At 40.3% G+C, this 20,987-nt stretch overlaps 2 protein-coding genes and 1 pseudogene across 6 annotated transcripts in view; 2 read left to right on the forward strand and 1 right to left on the reverse strand.

The window, feature by feature from the left end:
- ASCC1 (activating signal cointegrator 1 complex subunit 1) overlaps window positions 1-20,987 on the forward strand; it is a 114,820-nt gene that overhangs the window by 13,090 nt on the left and 80,743 nt on the right. The window lies entirely within an intron of this gene.
- LOC138986130 (charged multivesicular body protein 4b) lies at window positions 520-1,411 on the forward strand. Its single transcript, XM_070364913.1, has one exon. It carries the CDS (start codon window positions 542-544, stop codon window positions 1,214-1,216), a length of 675 nt encoding a protein of 224 aa, XP_070221014.1. The 5' UTR covers window positions 520-541; the 3' UTR covers window positions 1,217-1,411.
- On the reverse strand, window positions 2,150-3,184 carry LOC102286431 (voltage-dependent anion-selective channel protein 3 pseudogene; annotated as a pseudogene).

Here is a 20,987-nt window from a genome sequence, read left to right on the forward strand (position 1 = left end):
TCCTGAGAATGTACTATATGTGAGATTGTGTTTTTTTTTCACTCAGTGTAATGGCTGAGTGGTCTGTTTCAGTAGATTATCCTCTTTCATTGATTTGTTTCCAGTTTTTGGTAATTATAAGTAGAACTACTATAAACATTTGTGTAAAGGTTTTTATGTGAACATAGTTTTCATTTCCTTAAGTACCCAGGAGTGGGATTGCTGGGATCTATGGTAGGTATTTTTTTTTTTTTTTTTATGTTCCAAATGTGATGGGTTTATTTTATTTTACTCTGATGCAAAACCAAAGATTCTACTACCATACAGAGACCAATATATTGCAAGGTCATGAAAAAGTGGTGTGGGACATGCAGGACGTGATGGACAACTGGAGGGTCAGGTCATCTCCTTTGAACATGACACTACACTGTCGCTGAGGAACACTTTGAAAATAACACTGTGGGCGGGGCGGAGGTGGAGGAGAGGCCTGCGACGGCAGGGAGCGGCGGGGAGAGGAGCGGGCGCCCGAGCCGAGCGTAGGCCCGCGCGGCTAGCAGCAACCATGTCGGTGTTCGGGAAGCTGTTCGGGGCTGGAGGGGGTAAGGCCGGCAAGGGCGGCCCGACCCCCCAGGAGGCCATCCAGAGGCTTCGGGACACAGAGGAGATGCTAAGTAAGAAGCAGGAATTCCTGGAGAAGAAGATCGAGCAGGAGCTGACGGCTGCCAAGAAGCACGGCACTAAAAACAAGCGCGCGGCACTCCAGGCCCTGAAGCGCAAGAAGAGGTATGAAAAGCAGCTGGCGCAGATCGACGGCACGCTGTCAACAATCGAGTTCCAGCGAGAGGCCCTGGAGAATGCCAACACCAACACCGAGGTGCTCAAGAACATGGGCTATGCCGCCAAGGCCATGAAGGCTGCCCACGACAACATGGACATCGACAAAGTTGATGAGTTAATGCAGGACATTGCTGACCAGCAGGAACTTGCAGAAGAGATTTCAACAGCTATTTCAAAACCCGTAGGGTTTGGAGAAGAGTTTGACGAGGATGAGCTCATGGCAGAATTAGAAGAACTAGAACAGGAGGAACTAGACAAGAATTTGCTGGAAATCAGTGGACCGGAAACAGTCCCTCTACCGAGTGTTCCCTCTATATCCCTACCATCAAAACCCGCCAAGAAGAAGGAAGAGGAAGACGAGGACATGAAGGAATTAGAGACCTGGGCTGGAACCATTTAACCGGTCCAGTGCGGGCTGAGCCCAGACAGACTCTGGTGGCCTGCGCAGCGGGCAGGCGCGTGCGTGTGCGGGGCAGGCCGGATGTGGTGCAGGCAGGTTCCATCGCTCTCAAATCTCCCTCCAAAGCAGTAGGGCCGCATCACTGCTCACTCCGCATAGCATGGTCTGCACCCAGCGGGACAGGTGGGGGGGGGGGGTGGGGTGGGGGAGGTGCCTGCTGTTTATAATGTTGAATTTCTGTAAAATAAACTGTATTTGCAAATCCAACATTGAGCTTCTGGACTACGCTAACTCCACTGCTGAACCTCAATGGCAAGGGTCGACCATTTGCAGTCAGAATGACCTGAAAATGTAGCCTCTGTCTTTTTAAGTCAGCTGACTTGTCGCACATCTCTTTGTAAGACGTGTATGGTACTGGCAGAAGAGTCGTTTTTTAAAAGCCATAGGCTTTTCCTTGTCCTTAGCTGTAATAATGCATCTATTTTGGTTTCCTCGAGAGCTGTATTTCTGTCCATCACCTGTGTACTGGCCCCTGTGTTCCCCACCCTGGCCCACTCCTCACTCCCACCCCCCTGGTCTTTCTGGAGTTTGTGACACTGATTTGAAATGGATGGTGTTCTCTTGAGAGTGTGTGAGATTGTTTGAGTTAAATTCCAGCTATACATTTTTCTAACATAGCTCTAAGGTCCTTGTTGCTGTTTGTGATAACTGATAGATAACCCATTGGAAACATGTGCATACATTTATATTCAGATGAAATTATGGTTTGCACTGTCTATTAAATATCTCGATTAATTTTCAAAAAAAAAAAAGAAAATAACACTGTGGAACTGAACTGAAACAGGGCAAGAACGTGACCACTTCCGGGCATGCCTTCAAGCACCTCCCTTAGGATGGACTCAGTATCTAAGTTTCAGTGTGGGGAGGAGTACAATTCTTTGGAAGAATAAAACGTTCACACTTTTGAATTTCACAGAAGAATTTTAAGGCCAAAATATAGTGGGTTCATTTCTCTTCACCTCCAGGGACAAAGCTGATGCTTTATTCAAAACCACATTAAGCTTCTAGTTCAAATCCCAGACCAACCTTGTGCCCTCCTGCATTGAAGTTCTTTCCATCGATTAGAGCTGACAGAGTCAGTTTCACTCCTGGTCGAAGGGTCTGAGTGTAACCTAGTCCAGTCAGGCTGGCATTGTTTACTTTAGCAGAGAGAGAAGTTCTGCAGTCCAGCTTGTACTTAGCAGCGATGGCTAGGCGGGTGTTGTTACTGCCGGCTGTCCACTCGAGGTTTATCGACATTTCAATCTTCACATTCACTTTCTGGTAGATCAACCCTCCAAACTCAGTGCTATCATTCACCTGAGTGTGCAGATGGAAGTCTGCGGCCTTGTAACCCATGGCGAAATTATTCTGTGACAGTTTGGATTTGGCTGTGTCAAAACTCAGGCCAACCTTCAAAGGCCAAAACAGCCCAGCCATAGATGGTTGGTCCTGAAAAATCTATATCAACATTACTGCCAAGACTGAAACAATCCCGTTAATATGAAGCCTTCAATTCCCCATTCTTTTCCTGTGTTCAGTACAAATACGATATTGAGTCAGTTTCAACCCTTCGGCCAACTTATTCTCCCAAGAGATTTCTGTCCCAAGAGTGTTGTCTGTGTTCCACTTCTGGGTGAAGGTCAGTCCATAGTTACAGATCTTGTATTTGGTCTCTAGGTTGCCTGATGCTTTCCCTGTATCAGTGTAAGCATGACCAGAAGTAGAAAATTCCATTCCACTACATGACTTGGTTCTCATATCTATTTTGACCATGCCAAATCCATATCCTTTGTTGAAGACATCTTTGGCAGCCTTTCCTAGGTCACAGTAAGTCGGCGTGTTACACATATTTCCAACCGGAGGGCCCGTCCGCTGCACCAGGAGGGGCCTGTCCACTCCGCCAGGGCACCGCTGAAGGTCTTCTCCGGACCATGCTCGCAGCACCTGCACTAGGTGTATTTTTAACTTCATAAGAAACTACCAAACTGTTTTTCAGAGTGCCTTTATTACCTTACACTCCCATCAGCAGCATAAGAGAATTCCAGCTGTTCTGCATACTTACCAGTATTTGGTGGTGTTGGCAGTTTCATTTTAGCCATTCTAATGAGTGTGGTGTGTAGTGAAATGTTATGGTGGTTTTAATTTGCATTTCTTTAATGGCTAATGGTGTTGAACATCTTTTTATTGTGTGTTTTTTAACCATTCTTATATCTGCTTTGGAGAGGTGTTGACTTTTTTTTTTAAGATTTGTATTTTTATTTGTTTTTGATTGTGGTGGGTCTTCGTTGCTCATGTAGGCTTTCTCTGGTTGTGGTGAGCAGGGGCCGCCCTTTGTTGCAGCGTGTGGGCTTCTCATTGTCGTGGCTTCTCTTGTGGAGCACAAGCTCGAGGTGTGTGGGCTTCAGAAGTTGCAGCACATGGACTCAGTAGCTGTGGGATCTTCTTGGACCAGGCAAGGTGGATTCTTAATCACAAGGGAAGCCCATGTTCACTTCTTATGCACAACTTAAAACTGTTTTCTTACTGCTGAGTTTTGAGAGTTCTTTTGTAAATGTTATACATACAAGTCCTTTCAAGGATATGTGATTTCCAAATATTTTTTCCCAGGCTGTAGCTTATCTCTTCATCCTCTTATCAGTGACTTTTATAGAGCAAAAGTTTTAAATTTTGATGAAGTTCAATTTATTAATTCTTCTTTTATGGATTGAACTTTTAATGTCATGTCTAAGAACTTTTTGCATAGCCCCAAGTCACAAAGGTTTTCTCTTAGAATTTTTATGGCTTTGCTTTTTTACACTTAGATCTGTGATCTAGTTAATTTTTGTATTTGTTTAAGTTGTAAGGTTTAGGTCGAGGTTCATTTTTTTGCATATGGGTGTCCATACTGTGTTTTCTCAATCTTGTAGTAAAGAGAGGAATAAAAGCATGTGGATAAAATAGAATAGTGGTTAGGATTTTTTTTCGTTCTTGAAACAGATGGACCTACATCTGATTCTGGGTTCTTCAATCTGTATAGACTTGAACAAGTGAACCTCTCCAGATTTTTACAGCCTGCTTTGGAGAGTTGTAGGAAGGATTAGATGAGATGACATATAGTACTCAGCATGGTGCTGGATACAAAAGAAACATTTGATAAAAGGTAACTGCTATTCCTGATATTTTTATGACTGGTTAGGTTAAAAGTATTACTTGGAGTATTCAGAGTAGATAAGCCCTCTATTTGATAGTTGTGGGCAAGGTCAGAGAAAATGATTTGGTGAGCATTTTTGTAAGATCCTTTCTTCTTTTTCCTTTCCTTTTTTCATCTTGTCCATATTGCTCGAGCTGGGTCTTAGGTATTAGGATAGAGTGAGATATAGGTATCCAGATATAGAAGTATTAGAATCCAAGTACTTTTGTGGGACTGGGGTGACAGTTCATCAACTTGATTATTTAATATGATAAGAAGATAGAGACTGGGCAGATGTGAGCAGACAGTACAGAACCATATAATCTCAAAGTTTCTTAGCATTTGTGTGCTTGAACAAAGGTACATCTATAAGTTCAGTACTCAAATACTATACATATGTGTGTATCCATGCATACATATATATGATTAGAAAGCCATCAGAATATTACTAATTGTCATTAGTCAACCACCAGAGTATCTTTTTTCCTCTTAAAATTTCATAGCAAGAGGATTTATTCTCAGTGGGAGTGGAGGGTAGGGTAGGAGAAGATCAGGAATATTGAAGTTTCAGTACAGTTTGGATAAATTTTGTGGGGGTCGTGCTGGTAAGTTTTGGAATTGTTTTACCTTGTAAACACCACTTATTGAAGCTCAATGACTATTTATTTTTTGAAATATTACAAATACCTGGTATGTGACAAGCAGATTGTAATAAATTGGCCTTTTTCTTTCTCTCTCTCTATATGTGTGAATGTTTTTCACTTTTCTTTCGTTTCCTGGCATGGGCTGAAAAGGAATAAATATTGGAATGATTACTTTAACTCAGCTGGAATGAGATTGGCCACTATGTGTATCATGCTGGCCTTAATCAGTCCCAAGTACTTCCTTCCTGCTCTCAGGGAGACTCCACGCTGACATGTCGTCTTCCTGCTTTTAAATCAGATCTTGATAACAGCAGGGAAGTAAGCACAGCATAAAACAGTAAATAAGGAACCATTATCCACCTATTACTGAAGAAAGTTTTACTGAATTTAGACTGATAAGCAGATGACCATAAAACCATGCAGGCATTTTCCACTGGTACTCTTTTATTTTTCCGACTGAGGAAAGTTCCTTTCTGGTGACTTTGAAGAATGTATACCTGTTCATTGAGATATCAGTGGTTTCCTGAAAGACCGTGTGGCTCTCAGTCTTATTTTGACTCCTCTGACACTTATCTGACATCTCTGATGAGAATTTCTTCATCTCTAAAATAGGAGTGGTCTTAGCATTTTCTTCCTTATAAGAAAGAGATGACCTCTCTTGGTATACAGTTGGCTCATACATTTTAAAAAATTTACATATGTATGTATTATGTATATTTATTTAAATTGTTACACACACTGTTTTCTAATTACCTTTTTGGGTTTGTTTTTTTTTTTTTGTTGGCTGTACATGGCTTTTGGTATCTCACTTTCCTTGACCAGGGATGGAACCAGGGCCATAGCAGTGAGAGTCCGGAATCCTAGCCACTAGGCAACCATGGACCTCCCTATCTTTTTGATTTAACAACATGTTTTGGGTCAATATATATAAATCTAACTGGTGCCTTTAGGTGCTGTAAAGATCCTAGTCTGTGTATGTACCCTAACTTATTTCATCAATCTCCTGCGATGGACCACTAAAGGAAACTATTTATATTAAATAATGCTATAATGAACATTTTTGTAAATACATCTTTCTGTTTTTGGCTGACAGTTTCTTTGGGGTACATTTTCGGATAAATTCTTAGAATTGGAATACATGGGTTCAGTTCAGTTCAGTTGCTCAGTCGTGACCGACTCTTTGCGACCCCATGAATCACAGCACGCCAGGCCTCCCTGTCCATCACTAACTCCCAGAGTCCACTCAAACTCATGTCCATCGATTCGGTGATGCCATCCAGCCATCTAATCCTCTGTCGTCCCCTTCTCCTCCTGCCCCCAATCTTTCCCAGCATCAGGGTCTTTTCCAGTGAGTCAGCTCTTCGCATGAGGTGGCCAAAGTATTGGAGTTTCAGCTTTAGCATCATTCCTTCCAAAGAACACCCAGGACTGATCTCCTTTAGAATGGACTGGTTGGATCTCCTTGCAGTCCAAGGGACTCTCAAGAGTCTTCTCCAACACCACAGTTCAAAAGCATCAATTCTTTGGCGCTCAGCTTTCTTCACAGTCCAACTCTCACATCCATACATGACCACTGGGAAAACCATAGCCTTGACTAGACGGACCTTTGTTGGCAAAGTAATGTCTCTGCTTTTGAATATGCTATCTAGGTTGGTCATAACTTTCCTTCCAAGGAGTAAGCGTCTTTAATTTCATGGCTGCAGTCACCATCTGCAGTGATTTTGGAGCCCCCAAAAATAAAGTCTGACACTGTTTCCACTGTTTCTCCATCTATTTCCCATGAAGTGATGGGACCAGTTGCCATGATCTTCGTTTTCTGAATGTTGAGCTTTAAGCCAACTTTTTCACTCTCCACTTTCACTTTCATCAAGAGGCTTTTTAGTTCTTCTTCACTTTCTGCCATAAGGGTGGTGTCATCTGCATATCTGAGGTTATGATATTTCTCCTGGCAATCTTGATTCCAGCTTGTGCTTCTTCCAGCCCAGCGTTTCTCATGATGTACTCTGCATATAAGTTTAATAAGCAGGGTGACAATAAGTTTAAGTCTGTTGTTCCAGGGTGACATTATACAGCATATAGGTTTCTTGTTCAGGTGGTCCATATTCCCATCTCCTTGTCCAGTTTATTTGGAACCAGTCTGTTGTTCAGATGTTGGCAGTTTGCCAGTTTTTCTAAAACCAGTTTGAACATCTGAAGTTCTTTCACTGAACTGAATTTTGAGTATTACTTTATAGGTTTAGTTTGAGCATTCAAGAGGCAGGACCTTTTCAGGTGGTCCTGTATTCCCAAATTTCTGGCTCCTTCAGCCTCATCTTTCAGGGTTTGAAATAGCTCAACTGAAATTCCATCATCTCCACTAGCTTTGTTTGTAGTGATGCTTTGTAAGGCCCACTTGACTTCACATTCCAGGATATCTGGCTCTAGGTGAATGATCACACCATCATGATTATGTGGGTCGTGAAGGTCTTTTTTGTACAGTTCTTCTGTGTATTCTTGCAACCTCTTCTTAATGTCTTCTGCTTCTGTTAGGTCCATACCATTTCTGTCCTTTATCGAGCCCATCTTTGCATGAAATGTTCCCTTGGTATTTCTAATTTTCTTGAAGAGATCTCTAGTCTTTCCCATTCTGTTGTTTTCCTCTATTTCTTTGCACCGATTGCTGAGGAAGGCTTTCTTATCTGTCCTTGCTATTCTTTGGAACTCTGCATTCAGATGCTTATATCTTTCCTTTTCTCCTTTGCTTTTCGCTTCCCTTCTTTTCACAGCTATTCGTAAGGCTTCCTCAGACAGCCATTTTGCTTTTTCGCATTTCTTTCCCATGGAGATGGTCTTGATCCCTGTCTCCTCCATCCATAGTTCATCAGGCACTCTATCTATCAGATCTAGTCCCTTAAATCTATTTCTCACTTCCACTGTATAATCATAAGGGATTTGATTTAGGTCATACCTGAATGGTCTAGTGGTTTTCCCTACTTTCTTCAATTTAGGTCTGAATTTGGCAATAAGGAGTTCATGATCTGAGCCACAGTCAGCTCCCGGTCTTGTTTTTGCTGACTGTATAGAGCTTCTCCATCTTTGGCTGCATAGAATATAATCAGTCTGATTTTGGTGTTGACCATCTGGTGATGTCCATGTGTAGAGTCTTCTCTTGTGTTGTTGGAAGAGGGTGTTTGCTATGACCAGTGCTTTCTCTTGGCAATACTCTAGGTAGGTGTTGCAAGAGGGCATCAGAGGGCAGACACACTGAAACCATAATCACAGAAAACTAGCCAATCTGATCACACGGACCACAACCTTGTCTAACTCAATGAAACTAAGCCATGCCGTGTGGGGCCACCCAAGACAGGCGGGTCATGGTGGAGAGGTCTGACAGAATGTGGTCCACTGGAGAAGGGAATGGCAAACCACTTCAGTATTCTTGCCTTGAGAACCCCATGAACAGTATGATACATGGGTTAGGCGAATGTAAACTTAAAATTTTTTGATAGATTTTTTCCATTTTATTTTAAAAATCAACTTTATTGAGTTACAACTTACAAAGTATGTAATGCACATATAATATAAAGCATAATGCTTAAAATATAAAGCATATTTTAAGAATATGCTTTGAGTTTTGACAGACATAAGACATATACAGCTGTGCAACAACCATCAAAAACAAGATGTAGAACATTTCCATTAGCCGAAAAAATTCCTTTGTGCATCTTTGCAGCCACTTCCACTTCCTGCCATCTCATCTCCTACCAGTGATTCCAGCCAACCACTTATCTGCTGTTACTGTTGGATTTCCCTTTGCTAGAGTTTCATATAAATGGAGTTATGCAGCATATAGTCTTTTTGTTGTTGTTGTTTGGTTGTGCCATGCAGCATGTGCCATCTTAGTTCCCTGACCAGTAATTGAACCCATGCCCCCTGCAGTGAAAGCACGGAATGTTTACCTCTGAGAAGACCCCAGGATATAGTCTTTGTGGCTTTTATTTTTTTTGTTGTTCAGTGGAACGTTCTTGAGCTTCATTCATGTTGATGTGTGTTACAGTAGTTCATTTCTTTTTATTGTTAAGCATACTCCTTTGCATGACTGTACCAAAATGTGTTTAGTTCAACTCTTTAAGTGGTTTCTAGTGTATTGTAAATGAACCTATTTTAATCATTTGTATAGAAATCTTTGGGTTAAGTATGTTTTTGTTCCTCTTGAGCAGGTACTTGGTATAATTGTTGAATCAAGTGCAGATGTAGGTTTAATTTTATAGAAAACTGTTAAAACTATTTCAGGTGTGGTTGTGCCTCTTCCTACCACTAATGATGTGTGAAGAGTTTAGGTTTAACATTTGGTGGTCTCTCATTTTTTAAATTGTTTATTGAAGTATAGTTGATTTACAATGTTTTGTTAGTTTCTGGTATATAACAAAGTGATTCACTTACACATACATCATACACATACTCTTTCATATTCTTTTCCCTTACGGTTTGTTGTAGGATATTGAATATAGGTGTGATATAGTAGGACCTTGTTGTTTAGCTATTTTATATATAGTTTGTATCTGTTAATGCCAAGCTCCTGATTTCTCTCTCACTAATCCTTTTTACCCTTCGGTAATCATAAGTTTGTGTTCTATGTCTGTGAGTTTCTTTGTTTTGTAAATAAATTCGTTTGTATCATGTGTTTCCACATGTAAGTGATGTCATACGGTATTTGTCTTTCTATTGGACGTATGGCCAGCACCTCGAATACAGTGTTGAGTAGAAGATGTGAGAGAGGACAGTCTTTCCTTGTTGTCCATCATAGGGGAACAATATTCAGTCCTCTACTATTATTATTATTGTGTTTTTGACTACACCACAGAGCATGTGGGATCTTAGTTCTGTTGCAGTGAAAGGGCTGAATCTTCACTGCTGGATTTCCAGGGACGTCCTCAGTCTTTTATTATTAAGTTTTACAGATGCTCTTTATCTGGTTAAGGAAATTCCATTTTCTTCCTAGTTTGCTGAGAGTTAAAAAAAATCAAAACTGAGTATTAAACTTTGTTAACCTTTTTTAATATGAGATTTACATATTTTCCTTCATAGTATAAATACACTTGATTACATTTATTAATTTTTTTAATGTTAAGCCAGTCTGGCTCTTCAGATAACCTCACTTATTTTTTGATGTATTATAATTTTTATATTTTCCTGGATTTGTGCTCGCTTTAGCAACACTTATACTAAAACTTGATTTTGATGGATTTGATTTATTAGAGCCGTGTTCTTTGGAAGGAATGATGCTAAAGCTGAAACTCAGTACTTTGGCCACCTCATGCGAAGAGTTGACTCATTGGAAAAGACTCTGATGCTGGGAGGGATTGGGGGCAGGAGGAAAAGGGGACGACAGAGGATGAGATGGCTGGATGGCATCACTGACTCGATGGATGTGAGTCTGAGTGAACTCCGGGAGTTGGTGATGGACAGGGAGGCCTGGTGTGCTGCAATTCATGGGGTCGCAAAGAGTCGGACATGACTGAGCAACTGAACTGAACTGAACTGAATTATTAAGGATTTTTATATCTGTTCATAAGAGATACTGGTTTTAGGTTTTTTTGTGATGTCTTCACCTGTATGTGTTTGTATAACTAGCTTCAGGTGTGTAGCAAAGTGATTCAGTTGTGTGTGTGTATATATGTGTATTCTTTTTCAGATTCTTTTCCATTATAGGTTGTTACAAGACATTGAATATAGTTAGTTCCCTATGCTATATAATAGGTCCTTGTGGTTTATTTATTTTATACAGAGCAGTGTGTATATGTTAATCCCAAACTCCTAAATTATCCCTAACTCTTACCCCCCACCCCTGCTATACTTTCTGGTAAACAAATTTGTTTCCTGTGTCTGAGTCCATTTCTGTTTTGTAAATAAGTTCATTTGTATCACTTTTTTAGTCTTCATCTGGTTTTGCTATTAGGGGTAGTACTGACCATCTGATTAAAAACCAGATTAGTCAAGTGAGTTAAGAAGTGTTCTCTTCTAACTTTCTGAGTTCATGTAAGTTTGTGTAGGTATTGTTTTTCCTTAAGTGTTTAAGAAAATTCATCATTGAAGCCATCTAGATCTGTAGGTTTCTATTGTCTGACTCTGTGACCACAAGGATTGTAGCACACCAGGCTTTCCTGTCCTTCACCATCTGCTGGAGTTTGCTCAAACTCATGATCTTAGTTTTTTGAATGTTGCATTTTAAGCCAGCTTTTTCACTTTCCTCTTTCACCTTCATCAAGAGGTTCTTTAGTTCCTCTTTGCTTTCTGCCATTAGAATGGTGTCATCTGCTTATCTGAGCTTGTTGATCTTGATTCCAGCTTGTGATTCATCTAGCCCAGCATTTCACATGATGTACTCTGTGTATAAGTTAAGTAAGCAGGGTGACAGTATACAGCCTTGAAATACTTCTTTCCCAATTTTGAACCAGTCCATTGTTCCTTGTCCGGTTCTAACTCTTGCTTATTGACCGGCATACAGGTTTCTCAGGAAGCAAGTAAGGTGATCTGGTACTCCTTCTTTTTAAGAATTTTCCACAGTTTGTTGTGGTCCACACTCAAAGGCTTTAGTGTAGTCAATGAAGCAGAAGTAGATGTTTTTCTGGAATTCCCTTGATTTTCCTGCGATCCAATGGATGTTGGCAATTTGATCTCTAGTTCCTCTGCCTTTTCTAAATCCAGTTTGTATGTTTAGAGGTTCTCGGTTCACATACTGCTGAAGCTGATCTTGAAGGATTTTGAGCATTACTTTGCTAGCATGTGAGATGAGTGCAATTGTGCGGTAGTTTGAACATTCTTTGACATTGCCTTTCTTTGGGATTGGAATGAAAACAGACCTTTTCTGCCGGGGTCCAGCCCCGGCTGATCCAGGGTATTTGAAGGAGAGACGGCATAGGCAACCTGTTTATTTAAATATTTTATCAAAGATGTAAAGAGTAATAGGATGAGGATAGCTCAGTAGGAAAATTTAGTGGAGAAAAGAGGCTGAGTAGCTTGGTTTACCCGGGAGACCAATAAAACTTCAAGACAAGAAGTTTGCACCTCTTACGTAGGCCGCAGGCGTCCTTCTGTTCTCCCGAAGGAGAGGAGACACTGAGGCCTCCCCGGTCGGATCTTAGAAGCCCAGGCATAATTAGCAAGCATGGCGGGTTCCTCACTCCAGATGGAGACTTAGCCAGAATTTGAGAGAGAGAGCGACATGGGGAGACCAAGTTTCGGTGAACAAGGCCCGCACTTTATTTTTCAAAGTAGTTTTTATACCTTAAGTTGTGCATAGAGGATAATGGGGGAAGGGGTGGAGTCATGCAAGGACAGCAGTCCTAATCAAAGCCAGGCTTTCAAACTTATCATATGCAAAAGTTCAGGTGAATTACATCATCTTCTGGCCTGGAGGCCTGTTAACATTTTAAGAATCTTATCTTTCTCTAAAGGTGATTTTTCCAAAGTCAGGCACCAGCCTCCAAAAAAGCATTGGACAAAGCTGCATTCCTATAGGGCAAAGGTGAGGTGGGCTCAGTCAAGAAAAGAATTAACTCAAGGGTCCCAGGTTACAAACATTGAGGCTACTACTTACATTTCTATACACCCATTATATCAATCAATACACTGCCAAGGACACAGTAGGTAAGGAGTATGGAGACTTAGCAGCAAACATTGGCCCAATAAGTGAAAAACCCTTCACCAATACAATTTCTAATCAATCTTTTAACTACTCAAAGGAATCTGTGTTTAGACAGTTTAGAACATCTCCTCCCTCTCACAGTTGGGAGGCTCTGAACAATCACATGTGGCCGGAAAAACCTATTCCGGCAGGCTAGAGGATTTCCAAAGGAGTTTGTAGGTTGAAAACACTGTCACACCCAGGAATTATTAACTGGAGCTGTAAGCTAACTCTCTTTTTTCAGAGAGAGGTAGTGGGGGACAGCCCCCCATAAAGTCAGAGGTGTAGGTGAAAGCACAAAGCAGAAAGTAGGCAGAGATGCTTGAGAATTTCCAGGGGGAGTCCTGAGGCTCGATCCGCCTTTTCGTATGCCGAGCCTCCTTCCTCATGACCTTTGTCATGGGCAGAGTTCCTCACGCTGGCTCCCGGCAGTGATAGAATTCCAGTTGAGCTATTCCAGATCCTGAAAGATGATGCTGTGGAAAGTGCTGCACTCAATATGCAATATGCACTCAATATACAATATGCCGGCTCCCAGCATCTCCCCCTTTTTTATTTGTTAAAACAGCCAAATGCAGCTCAGTCGCAAGCTTCTGAATGTTCTGCCAAAGAATCCTGACAATACAAAGAAGAATGATTATGAGAAGCAAAATTAGATCTAAAGATATTAGACAGAATGTTTTTTCCAGAAATAAAGTTAGAGAAGGTGTGAAATAAGTCATTAGCTGCTCCAGCGGCGGTAAAATCCAGTCTAGAGTGTTCCAGGGTCTGTATTTGATTATGAAATTTTCCTAAGTCCAGGCCAATGTCAGAGCTGTTCCAAACACCTGAGATATGATTTTTGATTTTTTCCCATTCATAATCTGTCTCGTTTACCTTTAAAGATGTCACGCATGTCCACTGGTAATCAGCGTGGCATGACAGAGCCATTTTCACTTTTAAAGCCTGTAACTCAGTCCCAATATGCATTATTGCCTCTTCCAAGGCATCTACTCTCATCTCTAATTTCCTATCTATAAGCTTCTGTGTTGCTACAGTTAGTGAAACATTTTTAGACATGGTATCAACATATTGGGCAGTATGCACTTGTTGAGTCAATGATATTGCTGCCACAGTAACAGAAGCAATTGCTGCTATTAAAGCTGATATTCCTAAAATAAGTAAGCCCACAAATTGTCGCGATTGCATTAAATCCTGAAGCTGTTGTAATACAGCAAGACCAATAATTATCATATAAATAAGTGGTTACATCATAACATAAGGTGGACATTGTAACACTACAAAGGAGCAAACATTATATTGAGGGTTTAAACAAGATGAGAGCATGCATTGTTCACAAGTCACTACATTGGGTCCACCAGTGAAAGTCATATGTACATTAAGTTTTCCAGAATCGTTGGTAAAGAGAAAAACATAAGGAGAGGGTAGACAAGCCAAAACAGAATAAGTAGAATTATTTTCTGGTTGGAGTTCGCGCTGCAGCAGCCCCGTCGGTCCCGCCGGGATCTCGATGTTTATCTTGCCTCCCCTTCTGGCGGGCTCCTCTTTTGTGATCGAAGCAATGGGGGAACTGGATGTCTGGGGGACTGCAACATGGCGAATCAGCCTGTTCCAGATGTAAATTGGAGAATCTGCATCCTGTGGAAAAATACAAGCACATCCTTAACCGCTAGTTAATAATGGGTCAGGACCCTTCCATTGTCCTGAGAGGAGGTCCTTCCATTTGACTAATGGTTTTGCGTTTAATTGCTCCAGGCACCAATGATGAAGCATTGCAGTAGTTCCAGCCAGATCAGTATTTAGAATATTTATTACAAAAAGAGCATGTTGCAAGATTTGATGGGGAGAGCTATACTTAAACTCCCCTTCTTTTAGTTTTTGAATGTGGATTTTTAATGTTTGAATGCGCTCTTTCAACAATGGCCTGTCCCTGGGGAGATTATAAGGGATGACCGTATTATGTTTAATTTGAAACTTTATACAAAATTCCTGAAAAGACTTAGAAGTGTAAGCAGGAGCACTGTCAGTTTTCAGAGCCTTTGGCAGGCCCAAATATGAAAAACAAGTAAAGAGATGTATCACATCTTTAACCGCCTCTCCGGTACGAGCAGTTGCAATAATAATGTGAGAAAAGGTATCTACAGTTACATGAACAAAGGACAGTTTTCCAAATGAAGAGACATGAGTTACATCCATTTGCCAGAGTACGTTAGGTTTGAGACCGTGAGGATTAACTCCCATAGGTAGACTATTATAAACAGTGGGGCAGTGTAGGCAAGAACGCACAATCTCTCGAGCAGTCTCTCTGGGAATTTGGAATTGATATCTTAAAGCAGTAGCATATTGATGATGAAGTGAGTGAGAGGCTCTGGCCTCCTCAATCACAGTAGCCACTGTATTTCTGGTTAACAAGTCAGCCAAATCCAGTCCCCACTGCTGAGTTTTCCAAATTTGATGACATATTGAGTGCATTGAGTACAAAAAAGATCTTCACTACCCAGATAATCACGATGGTGTGATCACTCACCTAGAGCCAGACATACTGGAATGTGAAGTCAAGTGGGCCTTAGAAAGCATCACTACAAACAAAGCTAGTGGAGGTGATGGAATTCCAGTTGAGCTATTTCAAATCCTGAAAGATGATGCTGTGAAAGTGCTGCAGTCAATATGCCAGCAAATTTGGAAAACTCAGCAGTGGCCACAGGACTGGAAAAGGGCAGTTTTCATTCCAATCCCAAAGAAAGGCAATGTCAAAAAATGGTCACACTACTGCACAATTGCACTCATCTCACACGCTAGTATAGTAATGCTCAAAATTCTCCAAGCCAGGCTTCAGCAATACATGAACTGTGAAATTCCAGATGTTCAAGCTGGTTTTAGAAAAGGCAGAGGAACCAGAGATCAAACTGCCAACATCTGCTGGATCATGGAAAAAGTAAGAAGAGTTCCAGAAAAACATCTATTTCTGCTTTATTGACTATGCCAAAGCCTTTGACTGTGTGGATCACAATAAACTGTGGAAAATTCTGAAAGAGATGGGAATACCAGACCACCTGACCTGCCTCTTGAGAAACCTATATGTAGGTCAGGAAGCAACAGTCAGAACTGGACATGGAACAACAGACTGGTTCTAAATAGGAAAAGGAGTATGTCAAGGCTGTATATTGTCACCCTGCTTATTTAACTTATATGCAGAGTACATCATGAGAAACGCTGAACTGGAAGAAGCACAAGCTGGAATCAAGATTGCCAGGAAAAATATCAATAACCTCAGATATGCGGATGATACCACCCTTATGGTAGAAAGTGAAGAACTGAAGAGCCTCTTGATGAAAGTGAAAGAGGAGAGTGAAAAAGTTGGCTTAAAGCTCAACATTCAAAAAACTAAGACCATGGCATCCGGTCCCATCACTTCATGGCAAATAGACAAGGAAACAGTGGAAACAGTGTCAGACTTTATTTTGGGGGGCTCCAAAATCACTGCAGATGGTGACTGCAGCCATGAAATTAGAAGATGCTTACTCCTTGGAAGGAAAGTTATGACCAACCTAGATAGCATATTGAAAAGCAGAGACATTACTTTGTCCACAAAGGTCCATCTAGTCAAGGCTATGGTTTTTCCAGTGGTCATGTGTGGATGTGAGAGTTGGACAGTGAAGAAAGCTGAGCGCTGAAGCTTTTAAACTGTGGTGTTGAAGAAGACTCTTGAGAGTCCCTTGGACTGCAAGGAGATCCAGCCAGTCCATCCTAAAGGAGATCAGTCCTGGGTGTTGATTGGAAGGACTGATTTTGAAGCTGCAACTCCAAGACTTTGGCCACCTGATGTGAAGAGCTGACTCATTTGAAAAGACGCCGATACTGGGAAAGAGTGAGGGCAGGAGGAGAAGGGGACAACAGAGGATGAGATGGTTGGATGGCATCACTGACTCAGTGGACATGGGTTTGGGTGGACTCTGGGAGTTGGTGATGGACAGGGAGGCCTGGCTTGGTGCGGTTCATGGGGTCACAAAGAGTCGGACGTGACTGAATTGAACTGAGTGCATTACTTTAACAGCATCAGCTTTTAGGATTTGAAATAGCTTGGATGGAATTTCGTCACCTCCACTAACTTTGTTTATAGTAGTGCTTCCTAAGGCCCACATGACTGCATATTCCAGGATGTCTGGCTCTAGGTATGTGACCACACCATTGTGGTTATCTCAGTCATTAAGAACTTTTTGGTATCGTTCTTCTGTGTATTCTTGCCAACTCTTCTTAATCCCTTCTGCTCCTATTAGGTCCTTGCCATTTTTGTCCTTTATTGTGCCCATCGTTGCATAAAATGTTTGATTGTTATCTCTGATTTTCTTGAAGAGATCTCTAGTCTTTCCCATTCTATTGTTTTCCTCTATTTCTTTGCATTGTTCACTTAAGAAGACGTTGTTGTCTCTCCTGGCTGTTTGCTGGAACTCTGTGTTCAGTTAGGTATATCTTTTGTTTCTCCTTTTCCTTTCACTTCTCTTGTTTTCTCAGCTGTGTCTGGTGCTGAAAGTCAAGTCTGTTGCTGTAAAGAGCAATATTGGATAGGAACCTGGAATGTTAAGTCCATGAATCAAAGTAAATTGGAGGTGGTCAAGCAGTAGATAGCAAGAGTGAACATTGACATTTTAGGAATCATTGGACTAAAATGGACAGGAATGGGTGAATTTAATTCAGGTAGCCGTTGTATCTACTACTGTGGGTAAGAAATCCCTTAGAAGAAATAGAGTAACCCTCATAGTCAGTGAAAGAGTATGAAATGCAGTACGTGGCTTCAATCCCCAAAACAACAAAATGATCTTGGTTTGTTTCCAAGGCAAACTATTCAACCTCACAGTAATCCAAGTCTAGGCCCCAGCCACTAATGCCCAAGAAGATGAAGTGGAACAGTTCTGTGAAAACCTACAAGATCTTGTGGAGCTAACACCAAAAAGACATGTCGTTTTCACTGTAGGGTATTGGAATGCAAAAATTGGAAGTCAAGAGATAACTGGAATAACAGGCAAGTTTGGCCTTGGACTACAAAATGAAGCAGGGCAAAGGTTAAGAGTTTTGCCGAGAGAACATACTGCTTCTGCTACTGCTAAGTCACTTCAGTCATGTCCGACTCTGTGCGACCCCATAGACGGAAGCCCACCAGGCTCCCCGTCCCTGGGATTCTCCAGGCAAGGACACTGGAGTGGGTTGCCATTTCCTTCTCCAATGCATGAAAAGTGAAAGTGAAGTCACTCAGTCATGTCCGACTCCCAGCGACCCCATGGACCACAAGCCCACCAGGCTCCTCCGTCCATGGGATTTTCCAGGCAAGAGTACTGGAGTGGGGTGCCATCCACTGTCATAGAAAATACCCTCTTCCAACAACACAAGAGATAACTCTGCACGTGGACATCACCAGGTTGATTATATTCTTTGCAGCCGAAGATGGAGAACCTTTATATACTCAGCAAAAACAAGACCTGGAGCTGACTGTGTCTCAGATTATCATCTCCTTATTGCATAATTCAGGCTTAAATTGAAGAAAGTAGGGAAAGCCACTAGGCCATTCAGATATGACCTAAATCAAATCCCTTATGATTTTACAGTGGAGATGATGAATAGATTCAAGGGATTAGATCTGGTAGACAGAGTGCCTGGAGAACTGTGAATGAAGATTCATAACATTGTAGGTTTCTGAAAAGGTTTTAAATTAGGAATTTATTTAGTCGAGTTAGAACTATCCAGATTATCTTCTTCTTGAGTATGTTTTTGTAATTTGTGTCTTTGAGAATATTTGTTTGTTTCATCTAAAGTTTTTGAATTTCATTAGATGGAAATGTTCATAATATTTTATTATTCTTTCATGTCTGTCGCCCTGAAGTGATGTTCCCTCTTTTCTTGCTGATATCCGTAATTTGTGTCTAGTCTTTTATTCCTGATCTCTCTGGCAAGAGGTTTATCAGTTGTATTGGTCTTATAAGAAGAACAACAAAAAGCTTTTGGTTCCACTAATTTTTCTCTATTGTTTGTTCATTTTCTGTTTCATTGACTTCTGCTTTTATCTGTATTGTTACATTTCTTATGCCTAGCTTTGGGTTTAATTTGCTCTTTTTCTGGTTGCTTAATGTAGTAACTTAAATTACTGATTTGAGACTTTTTTTAGTATTTTAGTGTTTTAAAAGTATTTTAAGTAAACATTTTTGAGATAATTGTCAATTCATTTGCAATTATAAGTCTTGTGATTTATTTCATCTATTTAGAAGTATGTTTAGTTTTCTACATTTGGTTTTTTTTTTTTGTTACTGTTACAGATATCCCTGTTACTGATTTACAGTTTGATTCTGTTTGTCAAATAACGTTCTGTACAATATCAGTTCTTTTAAATACATTTGTACCTGTTTTCTGTTATAGAATATTATCTATCTTGGTAAATGTTCTATGTACATTTAAAAGGATGAACATTCTGATGTTTTTTTGTTTTTTAATTGATCTATAAATCTATAAATATAGCATCTAGTTGTTGGTGATCATTGTCTTGTATATCCATATTGATTTTCTGTCTACTTGTTCTGTTAATTACCGAGAGGATTGTTGAAATCTCCAACAGTACTTGGAGATTCGTCTATTCCTCCTCTCAGTTGTGTCAGTTTTTCCATATCTTCTTGGCAGGTCAGTTCCTTTATAATTATGAAGCATCCTTTTTATCCCTGATAGTATTTCTTGTTCTGAGGTCTACTTTTTTAGGTATTAGTATAGCCATTCCAGCCTTCTTTGCTTTGTATTTTTCATTGTATATATATTTTTATTCTTTTACTTTTATTTATTATTTTTAAGTTAATTATTTTTGACTGTGCTGGGTCTTCGTTGATGGTTTCAGACTCTCTCTAGTTGCAGCAAGCGGAGGCTAGTCTTTGTTGCCATGCTCAGGCTTCTCATTGTGGTAGCTTATTTTCTTGCAGAGCATGGTCTCTGGAGTGCTTGGGCTTCAGTAGTTGTGTTATGTGGGCTCAGTAGTTGTGGTACACAGGCTTAGTTGCTCCATGGCATGTGGGATCTTAGTTCCTAGGCCAGGAATTGCACCCATGTCCCCTGCATTGGCAGGCAGATTCTTAACCACTGAACCATGAGAAAGTCCCTAAGTAGATTTCTTAAAGATAGCATATAATTGATTTTTTAAAAATCTGGTCTGTCATCTCTTCCTTTTAAGTGGAATGACTAGATTGTTTACTTTTAATGTAGTTATAGACATAGGTGGGTTTAAGTCTACCATTTTGTGATTTTTTTTTTTTTTTTGGTCTTATCTTTCCTTTGTTCATGTTTTCCTACTGTTTTTTAGATTGAGGGTTTTTAAAACTTTCATTTTCTTGACACTGTTGGCTTATTAGCTACAACCGTTTTATTTTTCAGTAAATCTTCATAGGTTTACAATATGTATTTAATTCATCACCTTCAAATAATATTACATAACTTAACATATAATTTAAGAACCTCACAATATGTCATTTTTTTCCTTCCTTCTATCCTTTGTCTGATTGTCATTAATCTTGCTTCTATTTATAAACAACTTTCTGTAAGATTTCTTATAGTTTGTTGGTACTGGATACACTTTCAGTTTTTTTTGTATGAAATAAGTCTTTAATTTGTCTTCTTTTTCGAAAGATAATTTTTACTGGTTACAGGATTTTTTTTCTTTTGGAATGTTTTTTAAAATTATTTATTTATTTACTCTTGATTGGAATGGATCTTGGATGCTGTATCCTGTTTCTCATTGGCATTTTCCTCAGGCTTAGCGTCCACTGGTGATTCTTACCTGATGATTCTAGCACTTGCTCTACATTTAGTATTCAATTTTCTGCATTCATTTGTAAGTAGGGGACCTTCCTTCTCACCTTACTTTTAAATTTATTTGTTATGGGTGTGATTTCATAAATTTTCTTTTCCAAGGGCTTATAATTTACTGTTGTGCTTAATTATTTTGATACTTAAATTATCTCAGATTTATCTCGGAGTCCTCTGAAGCCTTTTCTGGGGATGCATTTTCTTTGGCCTGTATTTGTACTTTTGTTTCAGTTCTCCCATATATATGTATACATGTCTGCTTTAAAATGTCTTAATTTCTCTAAGGTCTCACCCAGTGCCTCCCCTTAGAGCTTTAGTTATTCTGTCGTATTCTTCTGCCAGTAATCTCTTGTCCCCGGTAAAAGATCTGTCGTCCCCTGTAGTTCCTTTTCTCCCTCTGCAGGCAATTAACACTTG

This window comes from Bos mutus, chromosome 28, assembly GCF_027580195.1.
Source record: "Bos mutus isolate GX-2022 chromosome 28, NWIPB_WYAK_1.1, whole genome shotgun sequence".
Classification (NCBI taxonomy): Eukaryota; Metazoa; Chordata; class Mammalia; order Artiodactyla; family Bovidae; genus Bos; species Bos mutus.

What these genes read in the sequence shown, in the direction of transcription:
- LOC138986130 (XM_070364913.1), top strand. Translation starts at nt 542, where the DNA reads ATGTCGGTGTTCGGGAAGCTGTTCGGGGCTGGAGGGGGTAAGGCCGGC.